The sequence below is a fragment of the Capricornis sumatraensis genome, chromosome 15, assembly GCF_032405125.1.
Source record: "Capricornis sumatraensis isolate serow.1 chromosome 15, serow.2, whole genome shotgun sequence".
In the NCBI taxonomy this organism is placed as follows: domain Eukaryota; kingdom Metazoa; phylum Chordata; class Mammalia; order Artiodactyla; family Bovidae; genus Capricornis; species Capricornis sumatraensis.
In genome coordinates, this window is record NC_091083.1 from 68,963,639 (window position 1) to 68,988,537 (window position 24,899).

General features: G+C 49.6%; 1 protein-coding gene across 1 annotated transcript; it reads right to left on the reverse strand.

Annotated features, from left to right (window-relative positions):
- Positions 1–474: 474 nt before the first annotated feature.
- Positions 475–23,393, reverse strand: SLA2 (Src like adaptor 2). Its single transcript, XM_068987790.1, has 7 exons — positions 23,303–23,393; positions 18,698–18,797; positions 18,251–18,337; positions 16,001–16,104; positions 1,909–2,058; positions 1,040–1,172; positions 475–640 (listed from the first exon to the last, which is right to left on the reverse strand). Exons 1-7 carry the CDS (start codon positions 23,391–23,393, stop codon positions 475–477), a joined length of 831 nt encoding a protein of 276 aa, XP_068843891.1.
- Positions 23,394–24,899: the final 1,506 nt, after the last annotated feature.

Below are 24,899 nucleotides of genomic sequence, written 5' to 3' on the forward strand. Positions count from 1 at the left end.
AGCGCAGGTTCTGCTGCTGTTTAAGCCACCTATCCCCTCTGCTTTCCTGTTCCTTCCAGGCTACAGTCCACCTTAAGAGGTGTGGTCAGTTTTCTTTAAATGGTTACTTTTTCCGCCTTGATGCTGGTGGTGGTTTTCTACCTTGTGGGAGGAGTTGTGGGATGGAAAATGACTCTCAACAGGCAGGAGATGACACTGGAAATCCCAAACTCAGGAACTGACTGGGTCAGACCCCAGGGGACATCTGGTCTCTTTTTGGAGTCCTGGCCCTGTTCTTAACTGCTCTAGACTTGAACTAGAGGTTGCAGGCCAAGTCTTCGTGCCAGGAGGAGGTTAAGTGATTTCTTAGGACTAAGAGGGGAAGGAACAGAGGATACTGGTGGGGCCCTGGATGTGCCTCTGTGTCCCAGCCCTCCCTCCCACTCCGTGCAGCCTTGCCTCGGGTGCTCGCTCAGGCTGAGCTGAGATGGGGCCCTAGGTGCTGCAGCCTTGGTTCCCCTTTCGCCGTCTGCTTTCGGCCTTGGCCTCGTCCAAGGAGGTGTCCTCAGTCAGGCTGATGTAGGAGTTCAGGGCCTCCCGGAGCCCCTCACTGAGGAGAGACGCCTCCCCTGTGGCAGATGCTTCAGAGAACAGGAGGGAGCTGTGGAGAAGGGACAGAGCTGGGTCGGGAGCTTCAGCCTCCTCCCCGCCCCTGCCACACAGTCCCTGCTCTCAGAACCTGCTGAAAACCCCCTGGTTTCCTATTCCCTGTCAGATCAGACCCCTGCTTGACCTCACTCAGGGCTGGTACTCTGTGGTATCCCATCTTGTCTGCCCTTCCACCCTGGCCACCTTGGTGTCCAGGCATGCTCAGTATCCGTGCCTTCTTTGGCATCCCTGTTGGTCCCCCCAGCAGACCCGCTGAGCCTGGGCTGGCCTCTGAGTTCAGAGGATGCTTAGTGGCTCCCAGGTGTCCCTGAAGGTGACGCCCCCAGTCCAGGTTCCCAGGGGTGGGTCCTTCTAACTCTTTGTTCCACTTCCCATTCCAGGACCCCCTCACCTGTCCAGCTCTTTCCAGTTGAGTGGTGTCGCCTGCACAGTCACAGGTGGGGGTATGGCCTTGCCAGGGAGTGGGCCAGCCCTCCTCAGGGCACAGGGCTCCTTGAGGAGGCAGCAGATGTCATCCGCCAGCTCTGAGGAAGAGACCTAGACCTTTGACCTGGCTGACTCTAGCCCTGCTTCCCTCGCCAACCAACCACCCTCACCCTGACAGCCTTCCACACTTAGCTAGTGGGATTGGGAGCCCCAAACTGTTCATCTGGAATCTGAGATGCAGTCAAAGATTCTGGGCTAACTAGGGAGACTTAATTTACTGTGTGATTTTTGGGTAAGTTGAGGGACCTCTTTGAGCCCCAGTTTTCTGATTAGGAAAGTGCTTTGGAAAGAAGAAAGGTAAAGAATGATCAGTCTCCACTTGTTCGGTTGGTATCTGCTGCCTGGAACAGCTGTCCAGAAACTCCCTGATCAGTTTTCTCAGCAGTGGTCTTTCCTCTCGGCCTCTGACACTGTGCTGTTATAGGACAGGCACCAGAAGATGCTACGAACTGACTAAATTCCACAGTAACAACAGCTGTGGGCCTAATTCCTGCGGAGAGAACCGTGCCAGCCGTGGGGGACCTTGACTCAGAACCACAGTGCTGGGTGAGGTTCTGGCCCACACACCCACAGGACATCTGAGCGGGTCTGCTGTTGTGAGGTGAAGCCGGGGCTCCCAGGCTGCGTTATTTGGCACAGAGACTGGCATGGAGAAAGGGGCGGTCCCTCTTCTGTCTGGATATTCTCCAGCAGGTAAAGTGTCCAAGAGATGACTGACTGTCCCCAAAGCCCAAATCCCCATCTACTCTCATAGGAGGCGGGGGGCAGCCGTACCGGAGTAATGGTCCACCAGGGCCAGGAGCGAGGGGAAGGTGAGGCGTGGTGAGATGTACAGCCAACCATTGTCGAGGCGCTGGATCCTGTAGTGCCGGATCCGGTCCCAGGAGGCAGGGCGGCTGAGGCGGACCGACAGGGAGTAACAGCCTGAGGAGGAAAGGCTCTGGGTAGGACTAAGGCCATGCTGGGACCCAGCCCTGCCCAGGATGGGAGAAGGAACATGTGAAATGGCCACAGAGAGTGGCCACCAGGCTCAGACAGAAGGGGAGGCAGAGGGGAAAGACAAAGACTTGCTCTCTTGTTCGCAAATAGCAACACATTCATAACAGCTAGGGCTCTCGTGATGACAAGATGAGATCAGGCACACAGAGTGCTCAGAACAGGGCCTGCCACAGCTGAAGTGAGCATTAAGTGTTGGCTGTTATAAAGACCCAAGTGGACAGAAGTGTTTTAGAATGTGATCAGTAGATGTCAGCAAGGATGCGGAGAAAAAGGAATTCTTAGCCTGTTTGTGGAAAGGTAAGTCAGTATAAGCCACTTTGGAAACAGCTGGCATTAACTAGTTGAGTTGAACATGCCCATACCTCACAACCCAGTGGTTCCATCCCAGCATGATCCCTTGCCAATACAAAACCAAAAATATTCAGAGCAGCATTGTTCAGAAAAGCCCCAGACTGCAAAGAGCCCATATACACTCAAGAGAACGGCGGATTCTAGAAAGTAACACTATTCAGTGACAGTGGTAGTCGCTCAGTAGTGTCCGACCCTTTGTGACCCACCCCATGGACTATTGGCCTCCAGGCTTTTGTGTCCATGGAATTTTCCAGGCAAGAATACTGAAGTGGGTTGCCATTTCCTTTTCCAGGGGATCTTCCTGATGCTGGGGTCAAACCCAGGTCTCCTGTGTTGCAGGCAGATTCTTTGCCATCCGAGGCACCAGGGAAGCCCCACTATTCTGCAGTAAAAGTTAATAACCACCATGCACACAAGCATAGGTGAATGTTAAAAATAATGAGCAGAAACAGCAAGTCACAGGAGCATACGTTCAGTATGATTTCTATTTATATAAAGCTCAGAGGCAGCTGAGACTATATTGACTATATTGCATGTGTGGCAAAGCTAGGAAGAAAAGAAACTGATCAACACAGGGAAGCAGGCAGGGGGCTTCAAGGCAACGATGCACAGTTTCCCCCCTACGCTGAAAGGTGGGCATATGGGTGTTGCTTTTATTAGTCTGTAACCTATCGCTGTTGTTCAGTCACTAAGTCGTGTCCGACTCTTTGCGACCCCATGCACTGTAGCATGCCAGGCTCCGGTGTCCTCCGCTCTCTCCTGGAGTCTGCTCAAATTCATGTCCATTGAGTCAGTGATTCACGTCCACCGAGTCAGATATATAACCATCTTGTCCTCTGCTCCCCTCTTCTCCTTTTGTTTTCAATCTTTCCCCACATCAGCGTCTTTTCCAATGAGGTGGCTCTTTGCGTCAGGCGGCCAAAGTATTGGAGCTTCATGCAGGGAGGTTATATACACTGATGCAAGAGACAGAATTTTTCCAGTTGTTTTTTTTTCTAGGGGCGCGTGGTGCATCCTAGAGGAGACCAGTCCTGGGTGTTCATTGGAAGGACTGATGCTGAGGCTGAAACTCCAGTACATTGGCCACCTCATGTGAAGAGTTGACACGTTGGAAAAGACCCTGATGCTGGGAGGGATCGGGGGTAGGAGGAGAAGGGGACGACAGAGGATGAGATGGCTGGATGGCATCACCGACTTGATGGACATGAGTTTGGGTAAACTTCGGGAGTTGGTGATGGACAGGGAGGCCTGGCGTGCTGCGGTTTATGGGGTCGCAAAGAGCTGGACACGACTGAGCGACTGAACTGAACTGAACTGGTAGTTTTGGTCATGCCATGTGGCTTGTGGGATATCAGTTCCCAGACCAGGGATTGAAACTGGGCCATAGCAGTGAAAGCCCAGAATCCTAACCACTGGGCCACCAGGGAATTGCCTGTTTTAGTTTTTAAAATAAACTTTATTGAGATATAATTTATATGAAATGAAAATGCAAATGTTTAAAGTATACAGATGATAGGTTTCAACAAAACACAGATAACTGGCCAAGGTTGAAAAATAGAGAAAAAAAGGACTATATAAAATTGTAACTATATAAAGTCAGGCCTAGAATAGTAATTTTCAGCAGATGAGGATACATATGAGAGCTCTCTATAACTTTAACATGGGATTCATTTCTTCAGTCAACACTTCATCAAAGCGAAAGGGGGGCTCCGCTGGTGGCTCAGTGGTAAAGAATCTCCCTGCCGTTGCAGGAGACATGAATTTGACCCCTGATCCGGGAAGATCCCACATGCCGAGGGGCGACTAAGCCCGTGGGCCACAACTACTGAGCCTGTGCTCCACAGCCCAGGAGCTGCAGCTGCTGAGCCACATGCTGCAGCTTCTGACGCCGCCTGCCTACAGCCTGTGTTCTGCGAGAAGCCACCACAATGACAAGCCCACACACCACAATGAAGAGCATCCACAGCTAGAGAAAGCCCATGCGCAGCAATGAAGACCCAGATCAGTCAAAAATAGATAAATAATTTTTTTTTTTTTAAGCGAAACAGGAGGAGGGTTTTTTACTGGTATAATGGTAATTTATTATTACTATCTAAGCAGGGCAAAGACTAATACAGTTTTGCCAAGAAAATGCACTGGTCATAGCAAACACCCTCTTCCAACACCACAAGAGAAGACTCTACACATGGACATCACCAGACAGTCAACACTGAAATCAGATTGATTATATTCTTTGCAGCCAAAGATGGAGAAGCTCTATACAGTCAGCAAAAACAAGACTGGGAGCTGACTGTGGCTCAGATGATGAACTCCTTATTGCCAAATTCAGACTTAAATTGAAGAAAGTAGGGAAAACTGCTAGACCATTTGGGTATGACCTGAATCAAATCCCTTATGATTATACAGTGGAAGTGAGAAATAGATTTAAGGGCCTAGATCTGATACATAGAGTGTCTGATGAACTATGGAATGAGGTTTGTGACATTGTACAGGAGACAGGGATCAAGACCATCCCCATGGAAAAGAAATGCAAAAAAGCAAAATGGGGAGGCCTTACAAATAGCTGTGAAAGAAGAGAAGTGAAAAGCAAAGGAGAAAAGGAAAGATATGAGCATCTGAATGCAGAGTTCCAAAGAATAGCAAGAAGAGATAAGAAGGCCTTCTTCAGCGATCAATGCAAAGAAATAGAGGAAAACAACAGAATGGGAAAGACTAGAGATCTCTTCAAGAAAATTAGAGATACCAAGGGAACATTTCATGCAAAGATAGGCTCAATAAAGGACAGAAATGGTATAGACCTAACAGAAGCAGAAGATATTAAGAAGAGATGGCAAGAATACACAGAAGAACTGTACAAAAAAAGATCTTCACGACCCAGATAATCATGATGGTGTGATCACTCATCTAGAGCCAGACATCCTGGAATGTGAAGTCAAGTGGGCCTTAGAAAGCATCACTACGAACAAAGCTAGTGGAGGTGATGGAATTCCAGTTGAGCTACTTCAAATCCTCAAAGATGATGCTGTGAAAGTGCTGCACTCAATATGCCAGCAAATTTGGAAAACTCTGCAGTGGCCACAGGACTGGAAAAGTCAGTTTTCATCCCAGTCCCAAAGAAAGGCAATGCCAAAGAATGCTCAAGCTACCGAACAATTGCACTCATCTCACACGCTAGTAAAGTAATGCTCAAAATTCTCCAAGCCAGGCTTCAACAATATGTGAACCGTGAACTTCCTGATGTTCAAGCTAGTTTTAGAAAAGGCAGAGGAACCAGAGATCAAATTGCCAACATCCTCTGGATCATTGAAAAAGCAAGAGAGTTCCAGAAAAACATCCATTTCTGCTTTATTGACTATGCCAAAGCCTTTGACTGTGTGGATCACAATAAACTGTGGAAAATTCTGAAAGAGATGGGAATACCAGACCACCTGACCTGCCTCTTGAGAAATCTGTATGCAGGTCAGGAAGCAACAGTTAGGACTGGACATGGAACAACAGACTGGTTCCAAATAGGAAAAGGAGTGCGTCAAGGCTATATATTGTCACCCTGCTTATTTAACTTATATGCAGAGTACATCATGAGAAATGCTGGACTGGAAGAAACACAAGCTGGAATCAAGATTGCCGGGAGAAATATCAATCACCTCAGATATGCAGATGACACCACCCTTATGGCAGAAAGTGAAGAGGAGCTATAAAGCCTCTTGATGAAAGTGAAAGAGGAGAGCGAAAAAGTTGGCTTAAAGCTCAACATTCAGAAAACTAAGATCATGGCATCCGGTCCCAACACTTCATGGGAAATAGATGGGAAAACAGTGGAAACAGTGTCAGACATTATTTTTTGGGGCTCCAAAATCACTGCAGATGGTGACTGCAGCCATGAAATTAAAAGACACTTACTACTTGGAAGAAAAGTTATGACCAACCTAGATAGCATATTCAAAAGCAGAGACATTACTTTGCCGACTAAGGTCCGTCTAGTCAAGGCTATGGTTTTTCCAGTGGTCATGTTTGGACATGAGAGTTGGACTGTGAAGAAGGCTGAGCGCCGAAGAATTGATGCTTTTGAACTGTGGTGTTGGAGAAGACTCTTGAGAGTCCCTTGGACTGCAAGGAGATCCAACCAGTCCATTCTGAGGGAGATCAACCCTGGGATTTCTTTGGAAGGAATGATGCTAAAGCTGAAACTCCAGTACTTTGGCCACCTGATGCGAAGAGTTGACTCATTGGAAAAGACTCTGATGCTGGGAGGGATTGAGGGCAGGAGGAGAAGGGGATGACCCAGGATGAGATGGCTGGATGGCATCACGGACTCGATGGATGTGAGTCTGAGTGAACTCCGGGAGTTGGTGATGGACAGGGAGGCCTGGCGTGCTGCAATTCATGGGGTCACAAACAGTCGGACACGACTGAGTTACTGAACTGAACTGAACTGAACTGAAGGATCTAAAGCTATCTGTAGCTTTCATTTATTGAGTGCTTACTATGCACCTTTTATATGGGATATAATTCTCATAACCACCCTATAAGGTAGGTACAATTATCCCCACTTTACAGATGAGAAGACTGGCACAGAGAACCTGGAAGAAGAGGCAGTGGCCCTGTCACTTAACCTTTCCCTGTGGAATGCCAACGTATGCAGGAGGGAATTTCCCAAACCACAGGCACTGCTTGGTTTTAGGAAGCTTTTACTTGGAGGAAGTGGTCTAAATCCTCCATTAAAAGGCAGAGATTTTTCAAACTGTATTTTAAAAATACAACTACTTGGGACTTCCCTGGTGGTTCAGAAGCTAAGACTCTGAGCTCCTAATGTAGGGGGCCTGGGTTCAATTCCTGGTCGGGGAACCAGATCCCACATGCCACAACTAAGACCCTATGTAGCCAAATAAATAAATATATATTTAAAAAACAATACAACTACTTGATAAACACATTTTGACTATTAAAACATAGGCTAAAAGTAAAAGATAAAAAATATGTATCATGCAAACATTAATCATAGGGCGGCTGGAGTGATTATATTAATATCAGAAAAGTAGAATTCCGGACCAGCAATATTATCAGAGATAAGAGGATGTCCTGCATTTGCATGCACTCAATCACAGAGATTAAAGATACAGAAGCAAAGCCGAGAGTATTAACAGAAGAAAGAGATGTCCATAATCATAACTGGAGATTTCAACACTCCTCTCTCAGTACTTGATAGGATAGAAAATCAGTAGGGAAATAGAATAGTTGAACAATGCAATCAGCCCATTTGGCTTAATTAACAAACACTGGACCCAACAAGTGCACATGGAATATTCAAGGCAGACTGTAGACTGGGCCATAAAAACAAATTTAAAAGTACCGAAATAATTAAAGATATGTTTTCTGACTACAACAATTAAGTTATAAATTAATAACAAAAACATATGTGGAAAATTCCCAGATACTTGGAAATAACCCAGAGATTGAGGAAATTACAAGCAAAACTAGAAAATATTTTTAACCAAAGAAAAATTTGTGAGCTCAGCTAAATCAGGACTTAAAAGTACACTTGTAGCTTTAACCTCACATTTGAGGAAAAGAAAGGCATAAAATAAAGTTTCTACCTTAAAAAGCTGGAAAAAGTAAATTTTTGTAGAAGGAAATAAAGCAGAAATAAAAAAATAGGAAACAATAGAGAAAAATCAAATGCTGATTCTTCGAAAAGATTGATAAAATTGATAAACCTCGAGCTAGATTGATCAAGAAAAAAAGGAAAAAACCACACACACACATTGCCAACATCAGGAAGAGGGGACATCACCACAGAATAGATCCTACACACATTAAAAGGGCAAGGGCATGAACAACTCTATGCCAATAAATTCTACAGCCTGGGTGAAATGGACAAATCCTTAAACGACACAAATTACCACCACTGATGCAAGAAATAGAAAATTTGCATAGACCTATATCTATTTGCAGAAGTTGAATTCATAATTTTAAAACTTGCTGCAAAGACGACTCTGGGCCCAGATGGCTTCTCTTGTGAGTCCTATCAAACATTTAATAAGAAATAATTTCAAGTTTATACAAATTCTCTTAAAATAGAGAAGGCAGCATTTTCCTACTCATTTTATGAGATCACCAATTAACTTGCTATAAAAACCAGACAAAAACGTTATGAGAAAACTATAGCAATATAACATATATATATACATATACACATATATATAGACAAAAAAATCCTTAACACACTGTTACCAAACTGTACCCAGCAATACATAAAAACGATAACACAATATGACTAAATTGACTTTATCCCAGGAATACAAGTTGATTTAAAAATTGAACATCATTGTTAACTCACTATATCAGTAGAATAAAGGGAATGGGAGGGAAACGATCACCTGGAGAAATGTAGAAAAATAATTTGACACAGTTCAATTATGATTTTTTTTAAACTAAAACTACAGATAGAAGGTGTAATAGTTTCCTGTGGCTGCTGTAACAAGTTACCATATATTTAGAGGTTTAAAACAACAAGGGTGGATTATTTTACAATGCTGGGGGTCAAAAATCTGAAATGGGTTTCACTAAACAAAAATCAAGGTATCAGCAAGCCTGTGGGTCTTCTGCAGCCTCTAGAGGAGAACCCCTTTCTTTGGCTTTTCAGTTTCTAGAAGCCACCAGCATTCCTTAGTTCATGGCCCTTTATTCCATCTTTATTCCTATCCTCTTGCCTCCCTCTTGTAAAGACCCTTGTGATTTCATTGGGCTCATCTGGATAATCCACCATAATCTCCCCATCTCAAAACCCTTAGTCACATCAACAAACTCTCTCTTGCAATGTAAGGTAATTCACACTCGCTGGTTTCAGGAATTAGGACCTAGACATTATTGGGGAACTATACTGCTATCACAGAAGGGTACGTCCTTGTAACCTGACCTAGAGGATCTGTGAAACATCTATAAGTAACATCATACTTAACGGGAAAGACTAAACTTTTCCTGCTAAGATTAAGAACAGAGAAAGAATGTTCTTACAACTTTACTTGTTATAGACTAGAGGTCGTAGCGAGTGCAATCAAGAAAAGAAAAAAGAAAGTTCTATGAGTTGGAAAATAATTAGACTATTTATAGATAATGTGGGATCATATATGTAGAAAATCCTAAGGAACCTACAAAAAAGCTACTAGAACTAGTAAGCGAATTTAGCAAGGCTACAGGCTACGAAGTCAGTATACTTTGAGAAGTATGGAGTAGGGTCCCTGCTTCCTTTCCTTCGTCTTCTACTTGACCCTGGAGACACCTTGACTTTGTATCTTTAAGAATCTCTTCTGGGGCTTCCCTGGTGGTCCAGCAGCTGAAAGTCCGCCTGCCAGTGCAGGGGACACCGGTTCAACCCCTGGTCAGGGAAGATTCCACACGCCCCAGAGCTGCTGAGCCCCCGTGCTGCAAGCACCGAGGGCTGCTCACCTAGAGCCTGTGCTCTGCGACGAGAAGCCGAGCACTGCGACAGAGAGTGGCCCCTGCTCACTACCACGGCAGAAAGTCTTCACAGCCATGAAGACCCAGAGCAGCCAAAAGTAACCAAACTTTTTTTAAAAAAAGGAGAAGTCTCTCTTCTGGAGCTGTGTTGTCACCCTGAAAAAGTTCTCTGGTTGGGAAAGGACTACATATCTGAAAATAGTCTCTGGAGGCCAACCAGTGAGCTGAACGAAGTGACCAAGTTCCTCTGTGGGGCCTGGTTCTCCAGCCACCCCATCTCGGCCACTGTCACCACAGTTACCAGAACCAGGGAGGGTCCTCACAGCCACACTGAGAACCTGACGGGTAGACTCAGAGATAATAAGCTCTGTCAACCCCACGTGGGGACAGGCCTCCTCCCAAGGCATCTGCGACCGCTCTGTGTGCCTGGTACCCTGCCGTCCCACCTCACTGCACGCTGCAGCCAGTCCCAAATATCTACTGCTGCCTCTCAGCTTTAGGACATCTTTTAAAGTTGGACTTTCTGGGTTCACATCCCATAGAGTCACACCCTATAACACCCCTGCATACTATAACCCTACCTAACTCTAAGACATTATTTGACCTCTCAGATTTGTTTCTGCATCTATAAAGGGGGATCAGAATTGTCCCTGTGTCAGGAGATTGCCACAAGGATTCAGATGGTAAAGAAGATAAAGCATTCAGCAGGGTCTGGCATATAGCAAGCATCCAACACTGCTGATCCATTCTCTGCCTCTTGGCTCACATTGTTCTCTTTATATGGAACACTCTTCCACCTGAGTCAACACCAGTCTTCCTTTTACAACTCAGTTCCTACTCAGACAACTCTCCAGAGCTCATTCTCTGCCTGGGAGAAGCCCCAGCTCTCCCTCAACACTACTCCACCCATCGTATAACCAATGGTGAGTCTCACAAGGGATGGTTCTAATTTATTTGCCCACCATCTTCCCATCTCACAAAACAGCAGCACGATTCACCCATTACTAAGCTCCTAACCCCAGCATCATCCCTCAGAGCTTCCATTCTCTCTTAATCTCCCTTCCAGCCCTACAGAAAAACCTGAATGTACTGGCTACGCTCAGAACAAATCTGGAAACCAACCACTTCTTACTGTGGCTTCCCACTTTCGCCTCATCCCCTGCCAGAGCCTCTCTTTGCCCAGTATAGGGATCAGATCGTGTCACTCCCCTGCTTAGAACCCTCGCTGTCACATTTAAAATTAATCGGAAGCCCTCACCCTGGCCACACCTTGTGTGACCTGACTTTTGGTGACCTTGAATCTGCTCCCAGCACACACCTGCCTCCCGCAGAGGATGCTCCAGTTTACTTGGTTCCTCCTAACTGCTGCTTTATTGTTCCTTTGTGGCACTTGCCGGGCTGCTGTGCGTGCTCACTCGTGTCTGACTCTGCGACCCCATGGACTGCAGCCCGCCAGGCTTCTTTGTCCATGGAATTTTCCAGGCAAGAACACTGGAGTGGGTTGCCATTTCCTACTCCAGAGCACTTGCCATGATTAGACGCTTAATGACTACTTGTTCACTATTCATGCTGCCAACCAAACTGTGGGCAGGTATTTTGCTTTTTCTGTTGTTGAATCCCCACCACTTACAACAGCGGCTGGCACAGTCACCATGCAATATTTGCTGAGTGAATTACTGAATTTCAGTGATGAACACACAGGCGTGACAAAAGCAGACCCTAGGAGTTCTTGCCACCATTTGTACTCCAACTGCTGAGCACAGATGGTGTGAAGGGGCAGTCCACCCTACCCCGGTTCTTCACCCTCTCTCTTCCCCTCAACGTACATACATGCACTCATTCACTCATCCATTTATCCAGTAAATATCTGTTGAGCAGGAGCTGGCACTGCGTGAGCCCCGGACACAAGTAATCAGAACTTCGTTCTCTGGGGCACGTTCTGTGGGGCACATGCCTCAGCCAGAATTTTCCTTTATGGTCCTCATCCTTACGTTTAGCTCCCCTGCTCTTAGACCACACACCTGACTTTGTTTTAAGAAATAAATGTGTTGCGGCTACAGAAGAGGTCTTTTCAGGTAGCTATGGAAATTGAGAGCAAAAGGCGGAAAACAACCTGGGGACATGACATTGCAATGGGTTGTGAAGGATGAGTAGGAGTTGGCCAAGTGGAAAAACGGAGGAGGGGGCTCTCCAGGCCGAGGGAGGCTTGTGTGCAAGGGTGCAGCAATGGAAAGAACAAGGAGTGTTTGTTCATGGAGCATATTGGTAGGCAGTGGGCCGGAAGCCAGGCTGTGGGAGCTGCGTCTGGTGCAGGGCCATTGGGAGACCCATGGGGGAAAAGGCAAGGTACTGGGGTTGCAGGAAGCTCAGGCAGGCTTGGCCTATGTCACAGGCTGGCCTGCAGTGACCTGTGGGGTCAGGCACGTGTTTTCCCAGGTGTTCTGACGATGATGCCAGGAGGAGGGGAGGGGTCCACAGTAGTGTGAGGGATTAGACTAAAAGCTCTGAACTTCCACTGAGACCTCAGAGAAGCTAAGAGCCTGGAGGATGCTGCACCTTGGCCCCTCAATTGTCTGGAGCCTGAGGGCAGGAACCACAATTTAGCAGGCCTGACTCAGAGAAGATGCTTATCAGCTGACAGAACGCACAAAGGTGAGCCCCTCAGGGAGGAAGTGTGTACGGCTCATCAATCTCTAATGCTCAATAGAGTATCAACACACCGTAGGACAGTAGGAAGGTAAGAGGGTGGTGCTCTTGGGGTCTGGTCCTGGCGCTGACCTCTGGAACAGTCCTGGGACCTCCAGAAGCCCTTCGAGCCCCTCCTCAGACCAAGATTTTCAGCCTGACTCGGACCCTGCCACGGCTCCCTAAAACACAAGGTACACCAGAAGGACTCTCAGGAAGATGTAGAGGCCTCTTCCCCTCCCGACACCAGGCCCTGAGTTGTGTTCTTGGGAGCTCAGTGCCCCAGGACTTCCTCCTTGGTCCATCCACAGACTCAAAGCCCCTGTAGAATTTCCCTCCCAGAGGTACATCCGCACCTCGGGCCAAAGAAAAGCTGATCCTGGTCTCACCCACTCAGTCAACAGTTAATTACCATTATAGACGACAAGATGCATTATGAAACATGAAAGACGCTGTCTCTCATTACTTGATTTTGGGTTCCCTAGACTGGAACTGTGTTTTCCAACTGAAAAGAACAGGAGAAGCAGCCGGAGAGCTTATGACGGAAGCAGATTTCTGACCTTGTGCCCCACAGTTCTATTAGGCAGGTCTGCGGTGGGGCCCAGGAACACGCTGGCAAGATGTTTCCCTGACGATTCCTGTACACTCGGGTCTCAGAACCACCATCCTATGGCGTCACTTGGGCCCCTACAGCTTTAGTGTCAAACTTTTTTTTTGACCACAAACCGCAGCACGAAATTTTACACTGTGACCCAGGACACAGTTAAAATGATTGAAAACAAAAGTTTGATGAAGTAGTATTTTCCCCAACCCCAGTGAGGCACCCTAATGTTTCAACTGTATTTCACTTTAAACACTCACCAGTCCAGATTCACCAGCTTAATGAGTCTCAACCTTGGCTGCACATCAGAATCACCCAGGGTTGGGGGGTAGGGGGCTTTTATAGCTTCCAGGGCCCAGGCCACACCCCTGACCAATTAAATCAGTAACTCTGGGGGTGGAGGGCAGGCATCAGTAATTTATAAATCTCCCCCAGATGATTCCAATACATAGCCAAGGTATCTAGATCAGTCGTGTCTGACTCTTTGTGATCCCCTGGACTGTAGCCCACCATGCTCCTCTGTCCATGGGATATTCCAGGCAAGAATACTGGAGTGGGTTGCTGTCTCCTACTCCAGAGGATCTTCCTGATCCAGGGATCAAACCTACATCTCTTGCACCTCCTGCATTTGCAGGCGGGTTCTTTACCACTGAGCCACCTGGGAAGCCCATTAAGGTCTAGGTCTTAAAGTGTGGTTCCCAGACTAGCAGCAGCAAGCATCAACTGCAAACTTGGACAGGCAAATTCTCAGGCCCCAGACTTACCAAATCAGAACTGCCTGGATCAGGTCTTTGGTCTAATAAACCCTCCAGGTGATTCTGATGGCCACCCAGGTTTGAGACCCACTGGTCTATAACCACCGAATTAACCTGATTTCTTGACCCACAAATGGGTCGTGACCCATTTTCTTGACAAGCATTCTCCAAAAGGAAGCCCCAGATGAGAGAGCAAAAATTAGTATTGGGAAACTGCTGCCTTTCCTGTAGAATTGGCAATTTTCTTTCTTTTTTGATGAGAGCTGCCTTCTGTACTAATCCCTTCTGGCGTTGCTGTGGGAAAACTTAGAGTCAAATCTAACCTTAATCCCAACAGTTTTGTGGATCCTTAGAGATCTTATGGATCCTTTACATCTTTTTTTTTTTTTCCCTTTACATCTTAAACTTATACAGTGCTGGATATCAGTTATGTCTCAATAAAACCGGAAGGAAAAAAAAAGACCCCATGGATTCTTATCTGCTTTCTCCTTTATTTCTCCACTGGTTCCTCCTGGTACCTTCTTAGAAAGGGGGCAGAGTGGCAATAAGTTCCGGTCACTAAGCTCTTGGGGTTCAACCAGGCCAGAGAAGGAGTGGGGGTGGGGCAGCTGAGCACTGGAGCACTTCCTGTGGCTTCTCAAGCTCACTGGGGCCTGGTCTGCAGCACCCCTGCCCCCAACAGCACCGCTATGGTTTCCTGTTTGTAGCTACTGCACTCGAGCCAGCCCCCGACCCTTGGTCAGCCTACTGGTGTGTGTGAGGGGGTGATGCTGGTACTTTCTGGAAACCAGCAGAAGGGGCTGGGGAGAGGTAGAGTGGGGAGGGGGCTCCCAAAGAAAGGAAAGGAGAGGCAAAGAGGTGCTGGAAGGAGCCCCAGGAGGGAGACTTGAGTAGAGCACTGAGTACGCCCCTGACGATGCGTCAGAGTTAGTTCAGTTTAGGGCAAGCGCAGAGGGCAACTTCCATCCCTGAGGTTGCAATGAATCACCATTATCATCACAGGTGGGCCTCTCTTGGGGGTCTGAAGTGAGATGAACCTCAGCTGGGTTTGAATGGCAGCTCTGCACTTATTATCTGTGTCTCCCTAGGCAAATCATTTCTCTTCTCTAAAAGTCTCAGTTTCCTCATCTGTAAAATGGGAACATTGAAAGTATAATGCCTGCCCCTGCAACAGGGTTGTGTGAAGGCAATTAAAGGGCCTAACATAAACGTGAACACTGTTCCTCTCGTTCCTGCCATAAGGGACGCCCGGCTGCAGTTCAGAGAGTAAGCAAGGGTATCAGACACAGACTTGACTTCGTGTTTTGTTTGCAAAGGCCCTGAACCTGGGGTGGGAAAGGCCCCATTTGGATGTGCAGTGTGACAGGTCTCTATCCCTCTGTGGGCTTCTGTTTCCCCATCTGCACAGCAAAGAGAGGAGGGTCATGAGGTGACTCCTGGTAGGTTCTCTGGCTCCAACTGGCTAATGACCGAAAGCACAGAGACCTTGTCAACTTGTTAACATTTTGCCAAGAGATCAGGATCCTGTTGTGTCTTGGGGAGGAGAAATCATTGCTGGTCAAGGCAGGGAATGACTGCACTCTCCTATGACTATGTGGTAAGTCCTGGTTGCCAAAGCGTTGGCTGAGCCTGGATCCCTTCTGTGGGCATTCACACCCACTTTTCGAAATGCAGGTCATTGCCTCATTTTTTTTTTTTTTAATATTTTCATTTATTTATGTGGCTGCACCGGGTCCCAGATGCAGCGCATGGGATCTTTAGCTGTGGCATGTGGAGACTGGCTCCCCAACTGGGATCAAGCCCTGGGCCCCTGCATCTGGAGCCACCAGGGGAGGCCGCTTTCCCCGCTGCTGGTGGGCCTCAAGGCCGCAGCATGTGGCCAGTCAGTCAGGCTGCCCAGCTCCGGGGCCAGTCTCCAGCCCTTCACTCCTGGCCTCCTACCGCCACCCCCGAGGCACACCACACCTGGCTCTTGGCACAACAGGGACGGGCCCAGGGTGGCGCTGAGCTTACCCACCTCTCCTGGTCTGGCTCTCCCGGATGAGGAAGGCCCCTCCGTGGTTCCCAGGCAGCAGCAGCAGTTCCTCAGCTTTCTCCCGGCTCAGGCCCTCATACAGCCACCTGGGGGTGGGGAGAGACGGTCGGGGGTCAGCCTGGGGGTGGGTGGGCCAAGACCCTACTGGAGCCTCTCCTGCCTCTGTGGACCTACAATTCCAACTGTCCCATGGAGAGCTGGCCTCGGGGTCTCTCAGGCCCCGCCGCTGTGTCCTGGTCCTGGCTCCAGGGCCCTCAGAGGACAATCTCATGGGGTCAGCCCCAGTCTCCTCTGACTGGAGACCTCATTCCCAAATGGCCAGGGTCTGGGGGGAGGTTAGGTGATCCCAGATTCTCTCCTGTCACCCACCCAGTTCCCCCAGCACCCCTACGCCAATCACTCACATTTCTAAGCCTTCACCTCTCTAAGAACTGTTCTTTAGTGAATATTTTATTTGAAGTTTATTTTATTATTATTATTATTTTCTTTTTACTCTACAATATTGTATTGGTTTTGCCACACATCAACATGAATCTGCCACAGGTGTACACGTGTTCCCAATCCCGAACCCCGCTCCCACCTCCCCCGCCATTTGAAGTTTAAAGTTTAACGATGTAGTCAAACAGTGTGCAGGTGAACATTTACTCATTATCACTGAAATCTCACTTCCATTGGAGCTTATTTGTGGGTCGAAAGTTTGGAACTAGAATGTTCAAGACATTCTAAAATTTTGAGGAAAAAAATTACGTAGCCCACGGATCTCCATACATTCTTCCAATGCTGGGATTCTTGATAATTCTGAGCCCACATCTTCCTTCCTCTCTTCATTTAATCCCTCACCCATATATGTCCAAGAGGGACTTCATTGCCGTGGAAAGTTCAAGGAAGTTTTGCAGGAATTTTTTGGCATACTAGTCCGTCTGCTTCACACTGTCCCCAGAGTCATTCCTGGGTCGTTGCTGTTGTTTAGTGGCTAAGTCGTGTCCAACTCTTTGTGACCCCATGGACTGTAACCCACCAGACTCCTCTGTCCTCCACTATCTCCAGAGTTTGCTCAAATGCATGTCCATTGAGTTGGTGATGCCATCTAACCATCTCATCCTCTGCCGCCCCCTTCTCTTTTTGCCTTCAATCTTTCCCAGCATCAGGCTGGGGGGCCCAAGCAAAGCCTCCAGAAGCCAATCTGATGGAAATGGCTGTCATTCTGTGAAATTCCACAGTCTAAGCCAGAGTCAGGGTTGAGCTGATCCCAAGTAAATAAGAAGCTGTGATTCTCTTGGTGCCAGCAGCAAACTTAGCCTAACTTTATAGGAAATAAAACACATCCCTTCATAAAGAGGCTATAAATGAAGTCATGGCCAAAAAGGAGACTGACTCTTAGAGGTAGTCAGTGTTTCCTCAGTTTAAACTTCAGTGTCAGCTATGGACACAAAACTCTGCCCAGCAGGCCTAGGCCACAGAGAGACACGCAGGCCACGTGGGTTTCACCCCGCCTCAGTGTGAACTGATTCTATGAGGGGTTCTCATTTCTCAGGATCAGAGCCAGGCATCCCATGAGCTTCAGAAAGTAAGGCCGTCCCTGAGTTTGGAGTTTGCCTCAGAACTGAAGAGCGGCCGTCACAGCGCACACAGTGATGCGTCCAGGGTATTCACTGCCTTTCTCTCTCGACACAGAATTTGCTCGGGAGTCAATCTGTCCTTTACTCTTGGTGAGAGATGGCTCATACTTTGTAAGAGACCATGTGTGCCCAAGTCCAGCCCTCCCAAGTAAATGCCTCTTGGAAAGGCCAGCCAAGGAGGCTCCCTGGGCACACTGATGCTCAGTATTCTCCACCACCAGATTCTTGTGTGTGCGTGTGTGTTAGTCCCTTCAGTCATGTCCAACTCTTTGTGACCCCATGGACTGCAGCCTACCAGGCTCCTCCGTCCATGGGATCCTCCAGGCAAGTATACTGGAGTGGGTTGCCATGCCCTCCTCACCAAATTCTTGGCCACCCTCTAAGGACCAGGCGCCACATCTCCATGAGGCCTTCGCGAGCCCTCTCCCCTGGGCTCCCAAGCCTTACAGGCTGACCTGAGAGAGTCAGTTGTCAGCTCCTCTGGAGGACAGGGTCCTGGCCTGACTGGCCGCTGACGCCAGCTCTGCTCAGATAAGACTGGGTGTACAGAACCACACTTGTGGGAGGAGACAGCAGGAAGCCCCCTGAGGCAGGGCCTGGGGTGGGGACTCACCCATGGGAGATTCTGGCCACGTGGATGCTGGGTATGCTGTACTCTCTGCCCGAGACGTCCGACAGCACCGTCCACCAGTCTCCATCCCTGGAGAGAGAAGGACGAGGGGGCCCCTTCTCAGAAGGGCCAAGCCCTGGGAAGTGCTCCTGGGGGATTCATGGGGACCCTCCAGGCTGGGTCCTGTGGCCACCTGTCCCACCTGAGCGTCCCAGGTTTCCTTGCACCAGCCGGTCCAGGTACCTCCTGGGCAGCAGGTGGTCTGATTCAGGGCCCCTCCCCACTGCTTCTCCCAGCAGGAGTGTCAAGCTGCAGACACCCCGCCTATGTGAGCTCAGCACCAAAGGCCATGCTCTTTTCTCCTGGAAGGAGCCCCTCCCCGCTGAGTGCATCTTCAGGGATTGGGGGAAGGGACAGAGCATCCCACCCAGTGCCCTCGGAAGGACTTACTCCGAGACGATGGTCAACGGCTCGCCCAGTCTCAGCGACAGCTCTGCCTGCTCGCCCACTGGGAAACTGCCCAGGGCCACGGCCTTGGCCCGGGTCCTCTCTGAAGGGAGGGACAGAGGTGGTCACCCTCGGGCCAGACGTGAGTTCCGGTGGAGGCTGGGTTCCTCAATCAGTCCTCCCACAGGCACCCGGGGCGGCATGTCTGGTGGGCTCCCAGAGGGTGCCTGGGTCTGATGCTTTTCCACAGGGCTGTGTAGAGCCCCAGGGCACCCAGACATTTCCTGGGGCCCCTCAGGGAGAGGACTGGTGTGGCAAAGGGAGTGGGGCTCCTGACAACAACCCCTTTTTGTTTTTTGACTGTGCAGGGTCTTTGCTGCAGGGTCTTCGTTGCAGTGCATGGGCTCTGTGTCGCTGTGCACAGGCTTTCTCGAGTTGCAGCGAGTAGGGGCTACTCTCTTAGCTAGTTGCGGTGTGTGGGCTTCTTGCTGCGGTGGGTGGAGTATGGGCTCCAGAGTGCGTGGGCTCAGTGGCCGAGGCGCATAGGCTTAGTTGCCCTGTAGCATGTGGGATCTTAGTTCCTGGACCTGGGATAGAACCCGTGTCCCCCTCACTGGCAGGCAGATTCTTAACCACTGGACCACCAGGGAAGTCCCTACAACCCCATTTTTACACAGATCATCACAGGAGATTTTGATAGAGGATTCTGCTGCTCAGCAAACTTAAAACTGACAGTTCTAAGCAGGTATTAGCCTGGATTTCTGAGCTCAGCTTCTGAAAGGCACTGATGAGGTGGTTACCAGATGGACCAGCTTTGAGGGGCTGGGAGGGGGACACGAGAGGGTGAGGGCTCCTGGAGGGGCCCAGGACATCACCCATCTGGACGGGCGCTGTAACTCTGGACTGCCTGCACGTAGGCAGAGTGGTTCTCCCGTGACTTTTGTCCTGAGCAACAGGGGTAAGTCTGCACTGCCCACTCGGAAGAAGTGCAGTCCCAGACCCGCTGTGACAGGCCTGGCCCAGAGCAGGCGCCCAGCAGGAGCGCATGGCTCTGTCAAGTGTCCTAGTCACACACCTGCCATATCTTGCTGAACACCTGCTGTATGCATCGTCTCTATTCAGCCCCATGACACAGCAAAGCAACTGAGGCTCCGCAGGGTGCTCTGCTGGGAGTCCTTCTCCACCCATGGGGCACTGCTCCTGGGCCCAGGGAGGGTGGACTGGCCTGCACAGCACATCTCTGAAAGGCCCAGACTGCCTGGGAGGCTGACGTTCAAAGAGGGAGTCACAGAGACAGAGGATGCCAAGCCACCCCCACACCTACCCCACCCCACCAGGACTGGTCCTGAGAACACAGGGGCCTTGAGGCCTATCTTGAAGTTGGAGAGCAGGAGGCAAACAGCTATCTTTAGCACAGGATGTTCATCCCCTCATCCCACTGGGCACCAGCCTGTCCCGTCTAACTAGACCTGATGCCTGTCCAGGCCCACTTTTACTGAAAAATCCCATCCTACTGAGCACCCTTCACCCATACCCCAGTGGCCCCCTCCCCTTCTTCCTCATCCCATCTCAGTAGGGGCCTCTGCATCAAGCTATGAGAAGCAGTCGGGGCCAGAAAGAAAGGTTTATGTAACTCATAGATGCTCCTCAGGGCCTGAGAGGCCTCTGTGAGGCCCTCTAGACAGAGCTGGGGCCCCAGGAAGCGACGCAGAGAGAGAAGAGGACAGACAAGGACCCAGGGGATGGGGCGGGGCAAACACAGCGCTGGACTCTTTATGGGGGCTGAGGGCCTCCAGGACATAGACAGAGTGAGACTGAGATTCTGGAAATGGACTGGTTCATGCATGTTCTCCCAGACCCACATGGAGATCCCCTTGTTGACCCCAGACTAGAGTCCTCAGACCCTGGGGCTTGGCCATCCCACAGGTCACGGGAATGCCTGATGCTCAAATACACGGTGTGAGTAAGTCTGGGGAGGGTGTGCTGTGACAAGAATGGAAGCAGGTGGCCAGAAGCGCCCCTCTCCCTTCTGGAGCCCTGGCTTTGCATCCCCAGGAGCCACTGAGTTGCACAGGCTGCCCCCTGATGGGTGCCCTCCAGTGGCTGAGTCATCTTCAACCTTCACTCCTTGGATTAGATGAAATGTCCCCTCCCTGACGAGCCCCTCAGCCCACACTCTGAATCAGAAACCCTTAAAACTGTCACCAAAATCTAACACAATTGTGACTGATGGTTGCTTTAGCTCCTGTCTCAGGGGCTATGCCTGCCTTGTTCACAGCTGTGGCCCGTCCTTCCCCTGGAGACCCTGGGAGAGGGGGGTACCCACTTCCCCTCTGTTCCCACAGGCAGGGAGGGCCCCAGGACACCTGCTGGGGGTCACCCCTCTCAGCTGCCTCGCCGTGAATCAGAGCTGCCTTGGGGGCACTGCCTGTGGCTAGATTCAGAGGAAATAAGGTGGAGGTCTGTGTGGTTTCTAGATCTCTTCCTGCAGGGCCCCAGACTCTGGGTGCACAGTGAGTGGCAAAGAGGAGGCAGCTGCCTGCCCACCAGCTGTCTGCAGCATCCAGATGTCGATAACACCTGGATCTGGGAACTGGGGGAGGCTGGTATTAAAGAAGGGGGGATACTGGGCCTTCCCTGGGGGTCCAGTGGTTAGGACTGCTGACTTCTACTGCAGGGGGCATGAGTTTGATCTGTGGTCGGGGAACGATGATCCTGCATGCTCTGCGGTGTGGCCAAAAAAGAATACAAATAATAAAAAACAAAAGAAAGAAAGAAAGGATATTGGGGATGGGGGCAGAGGAGTGGAAAGGATGCCCCTGCCTGTGTAGAGGACTTTTCAGATTGGGGGCAACACCTGCCGAACACAGACATCCAGACTGTGGCTCTGCACGCTCCCACTTCTGTTCGACTGTGTGGCTGTGTCCTTCCTCCTAAAACTGCTGATGGTTTAGAGTAATCTTGTTATCTGTGATGGTTACTTTTGTGTGTCAGAGTGGCTAGCCCACAGTACTCAGATATTGGGTCAAATAGTAGTCTGGACGCTGCCATGCTGCTGTTTCCTTAGAGGAGATTAACATTTAAGTCAGTTGTTGTTCAGTCATTAAATTGTGTCCAACTCTTTGCAACACTGTGGACTGCAGCACGCCAGGCCTCTTTGTCCTCCCTGGAGTTTGCTCAGCTTCATGGCCATCGAGTCAGTGATGCTCTCTAACCATCTCATCCTCTACCACCCGGTTCTCCCTTTGCCTTCAATCTTTCCCAGCAACAGGGGCTTTTCCAATGATTTAAATCAGTAGGTTTTGAATTACCCTCCACAATGTGAGTGGGTCTTCTCCAGTCAGTTGAAGACTGAGAGAAAAAGGCTGATGTCCTTCGAAGAAGAGAGAATCCTGCCACCAGGCTCCACTCTGGAATTCAGCAGCATCAGCTCCTCCCTGGTCTCCAGCCTGCTGACCTGCCTTGCAGACTTCAGACTGGCCACTCCACAACTACGTGGGCCAACTTCTTAAATTCTCTTACACGTGTGCACACACATACTCTGCTAGTTCTCTCTCTCTCGCTGGGGGCCGCTGACAAATGCATTATCGAAATCCCAAATCAGAAAGTGATGTTAGACAGGATTTGTGGGCTGTTTTATGGAACAAGAAAAAACTGGGGCTACAGTTCTAACATCAAAGTATTAGATACTGCAGGATATTCTGATGGCCTAATCATCTTAATCATCTGACTCACTGGAAAAGACCCTGATGCCGGGAAAGCCTCAAGGCGGGAGGAGAAGGGGATGACAGAGGACAGGATGGTTGGATGGCATCACCAACTCGATGGACATGAGTTTGAGCAAGCTCTGGGAGTTGGTGATGGACAGGGAAGCCTGGCGTGCTGCAGTCCGTGGGGTTGCAGAGTAGGACACGACTAAGCGACTAAACTGAACTGCACTGAACTGAATCATCATAAAAACAGACATTTTTAGTCAGGACTGCCTTAGAAAACAATGATAGGTTTAGCCTATGCCTTGTATGAACTCATGTTTCCAGGCATCATAGCTCTATTTTGCTTCAAGTATTTCATAGCACCTCTCAGGATAACAGCATCACCATCCAGCAGAACTTTCTGTGCTGATGGAAATGTTCTATAATTGTGTTGTCCAATAAGGTAGCTACTAGCTACATATGGCTGGTGAGCACTTAAAATAAGGCTGGTGTGACTGAGGAGCTGAATCTTTGATTTTCATTAATTTCAGTCTAAACTGAAATAGCAATATTATGTTAGTGGCTGTGGTAATGGATGGTGCAGCTTTGGAGAACAGTGGAAGTGGGCTGGTCTGAGAGCTGCAGCTCAGCCTCTGGATAAGCTGAGTTAGGAGGAGGGAAGCCGTGGGAGACGCCTGGGGCCCATCACACCCTCCAGTTCGCTCCTGTCACCCTCTCACATATTCTAGTTTATCTGGTTTAATGTTCTGACCACTAATATGTACGCTCCGCGAGAGCAGGGACCCTGGCTGTGGGGTTCATGGGGAGGTGAACGCTCGAAGCTGTGTTTATACTTAAAGCTGTGTCGCAGTGGCTGGTCAGGAAGGTGCTGGCTGCCCTGGAGCCCATGGCTTACCTGCTTGCATGGGCTCAGGATCCTGGCCTTGCACACACGGGCTGAAGCTTGGACTTGGAAGGGCTTTCCCCCTGCTGGGCTGACTTCCCATCGTTCCTCAGAAGAACACTCAGGAGCACATCGCCAAGAGAAATCCAAAAGAGATGCTGTGATGGGGACGCGCCATGACTCCCCAAGCCTGGTGCCCAGACCCCTGCCTCCTCCCGCTCCTGTCCACCCCTCCTCCACCCCGCCCTGCCCCAGCTCAGCCCTGCAGACCTCCTGGCTGACACAAGGGAATGAGGTCCCTCCCATCAGGACCAGGCTCCAGCCCCGCTCCCCACCAGCCTCTGAAGGCTTTCTGCAAACCGGACCTTGTTTTCTTTCCATCCCATCTTTTCTACGCCGCAGCCATGCTCCATTCAATGTTTCTGGGCCTTTCCCTGTGTGAAGTCCCCTCCCACTGGCCGGAAGACCCTTTTCCCATTTCCGGCCTGTCTGTATCCCACCCTCCCCAGGAAGTTTTCCCTGAATCCCCCAGCCCTAGCTGCTCATTGCCATGGTTCCTCAGAACCACTGCCTGACCTGGGATCACATTCTGTCACCTGGGGGGCAAGGGCCAATGACAGGACAGAGTTCATTCATCCCAGGCACACCGGGACCCACGGCTAGGTGGGCAAGGGGGATCTGAGGGGGCTTGGGGCTGGTGTGTCTCGCAAGCTACGGCGACACTGAGCACACAGTGACTAGTATCACAGGGCAAAGCAGGATGCCTGGGAGCCTGCATGACACAGTGGTGACTTGCAAGTCTTCACAGGACTGGTCGTCGAACCATTTCCCCCTCTGCCTCCATTTCCTCATTTGAAAAAGGGGATAACGACACCCGCCATACGGGCCTGAGAGATAACTCGTGTGAAGAGGCTGGCCAGCACCTGCTTTTCCTTTCTCACACCCTTAATGTCACTTCACCAGAGGCTGTTTCTGGGGACCTTCCTTTGTGTCCCTCTTGGCTCCCTGTTGTGCTCGTCCCAATTTTTAATTATTCATGTACTGGGGCGTTTGTTTAACCAGTCATGATTTCATAGCATGCTGTGAATAAGGACCTCTCTGTTTGCCCATTTCCTCGGCATTTTCACCCACAGATGGCACCTGATGCACATTACCTAAATGGATGGAGTGATTATAAGCTCTTTGGATAGGGGTCTCATCCTTGTTTGTTATTGTTTAATCTCTAAGCTGTGCCCAACTCTTGCAACCCCATGGGCTGTAGCCCGCCAGGCTCCCTTGTCCATGGGATTCTCCAGGCAAAAACACTGGGGTGGGTAGCCATTTCCTTCTCCAGGGGATCTTGCCCATTATCCTTAGAATAATTAAAATTCTCGTTTCCATGGTAATGCTGACTTTTTCAAACAATATATTATTAAGATGTTGCAGGAAGGTGGTTTCATTCTTTGAGACAGTTTCAGTCTTTTCCTTACAGACAGAACACGATTACACCAGTGTGGGGACATGGCAGGCTCCATCCTGCCTTTGAACATCTAGCTGCTCGCCATGATCATGGAGGGGCTCCTGGGGCCTCACCAGCCATCCTGTCTGAGGAGTAAAGGTGCTGCCTTAG

Coding starts and splice junctions, on each gene's coding strand:
- SLA2 (XM_068987790.1), bottom strand. CDS start 23,393: ATGGGAAGTCAGCCCAGCAGGGGGAAAGCCCTTCCAAGTCCAAGCTTC. Junction 16,105..18,250: donor GTGGCCAGAATCTCCCATGG/GTGAGTCCCCAC, acceptor CCCCACCCCCAG/GTGGCTGTATGAGGGCCTGA. Junction 2,059..16,000: donor GGAGAGCCAGACCAGGAGAG/GTGGGTAAGCTC, acceptor TTTCCTCCTCAG/GCTGTTACTCCCTGTCGGTC.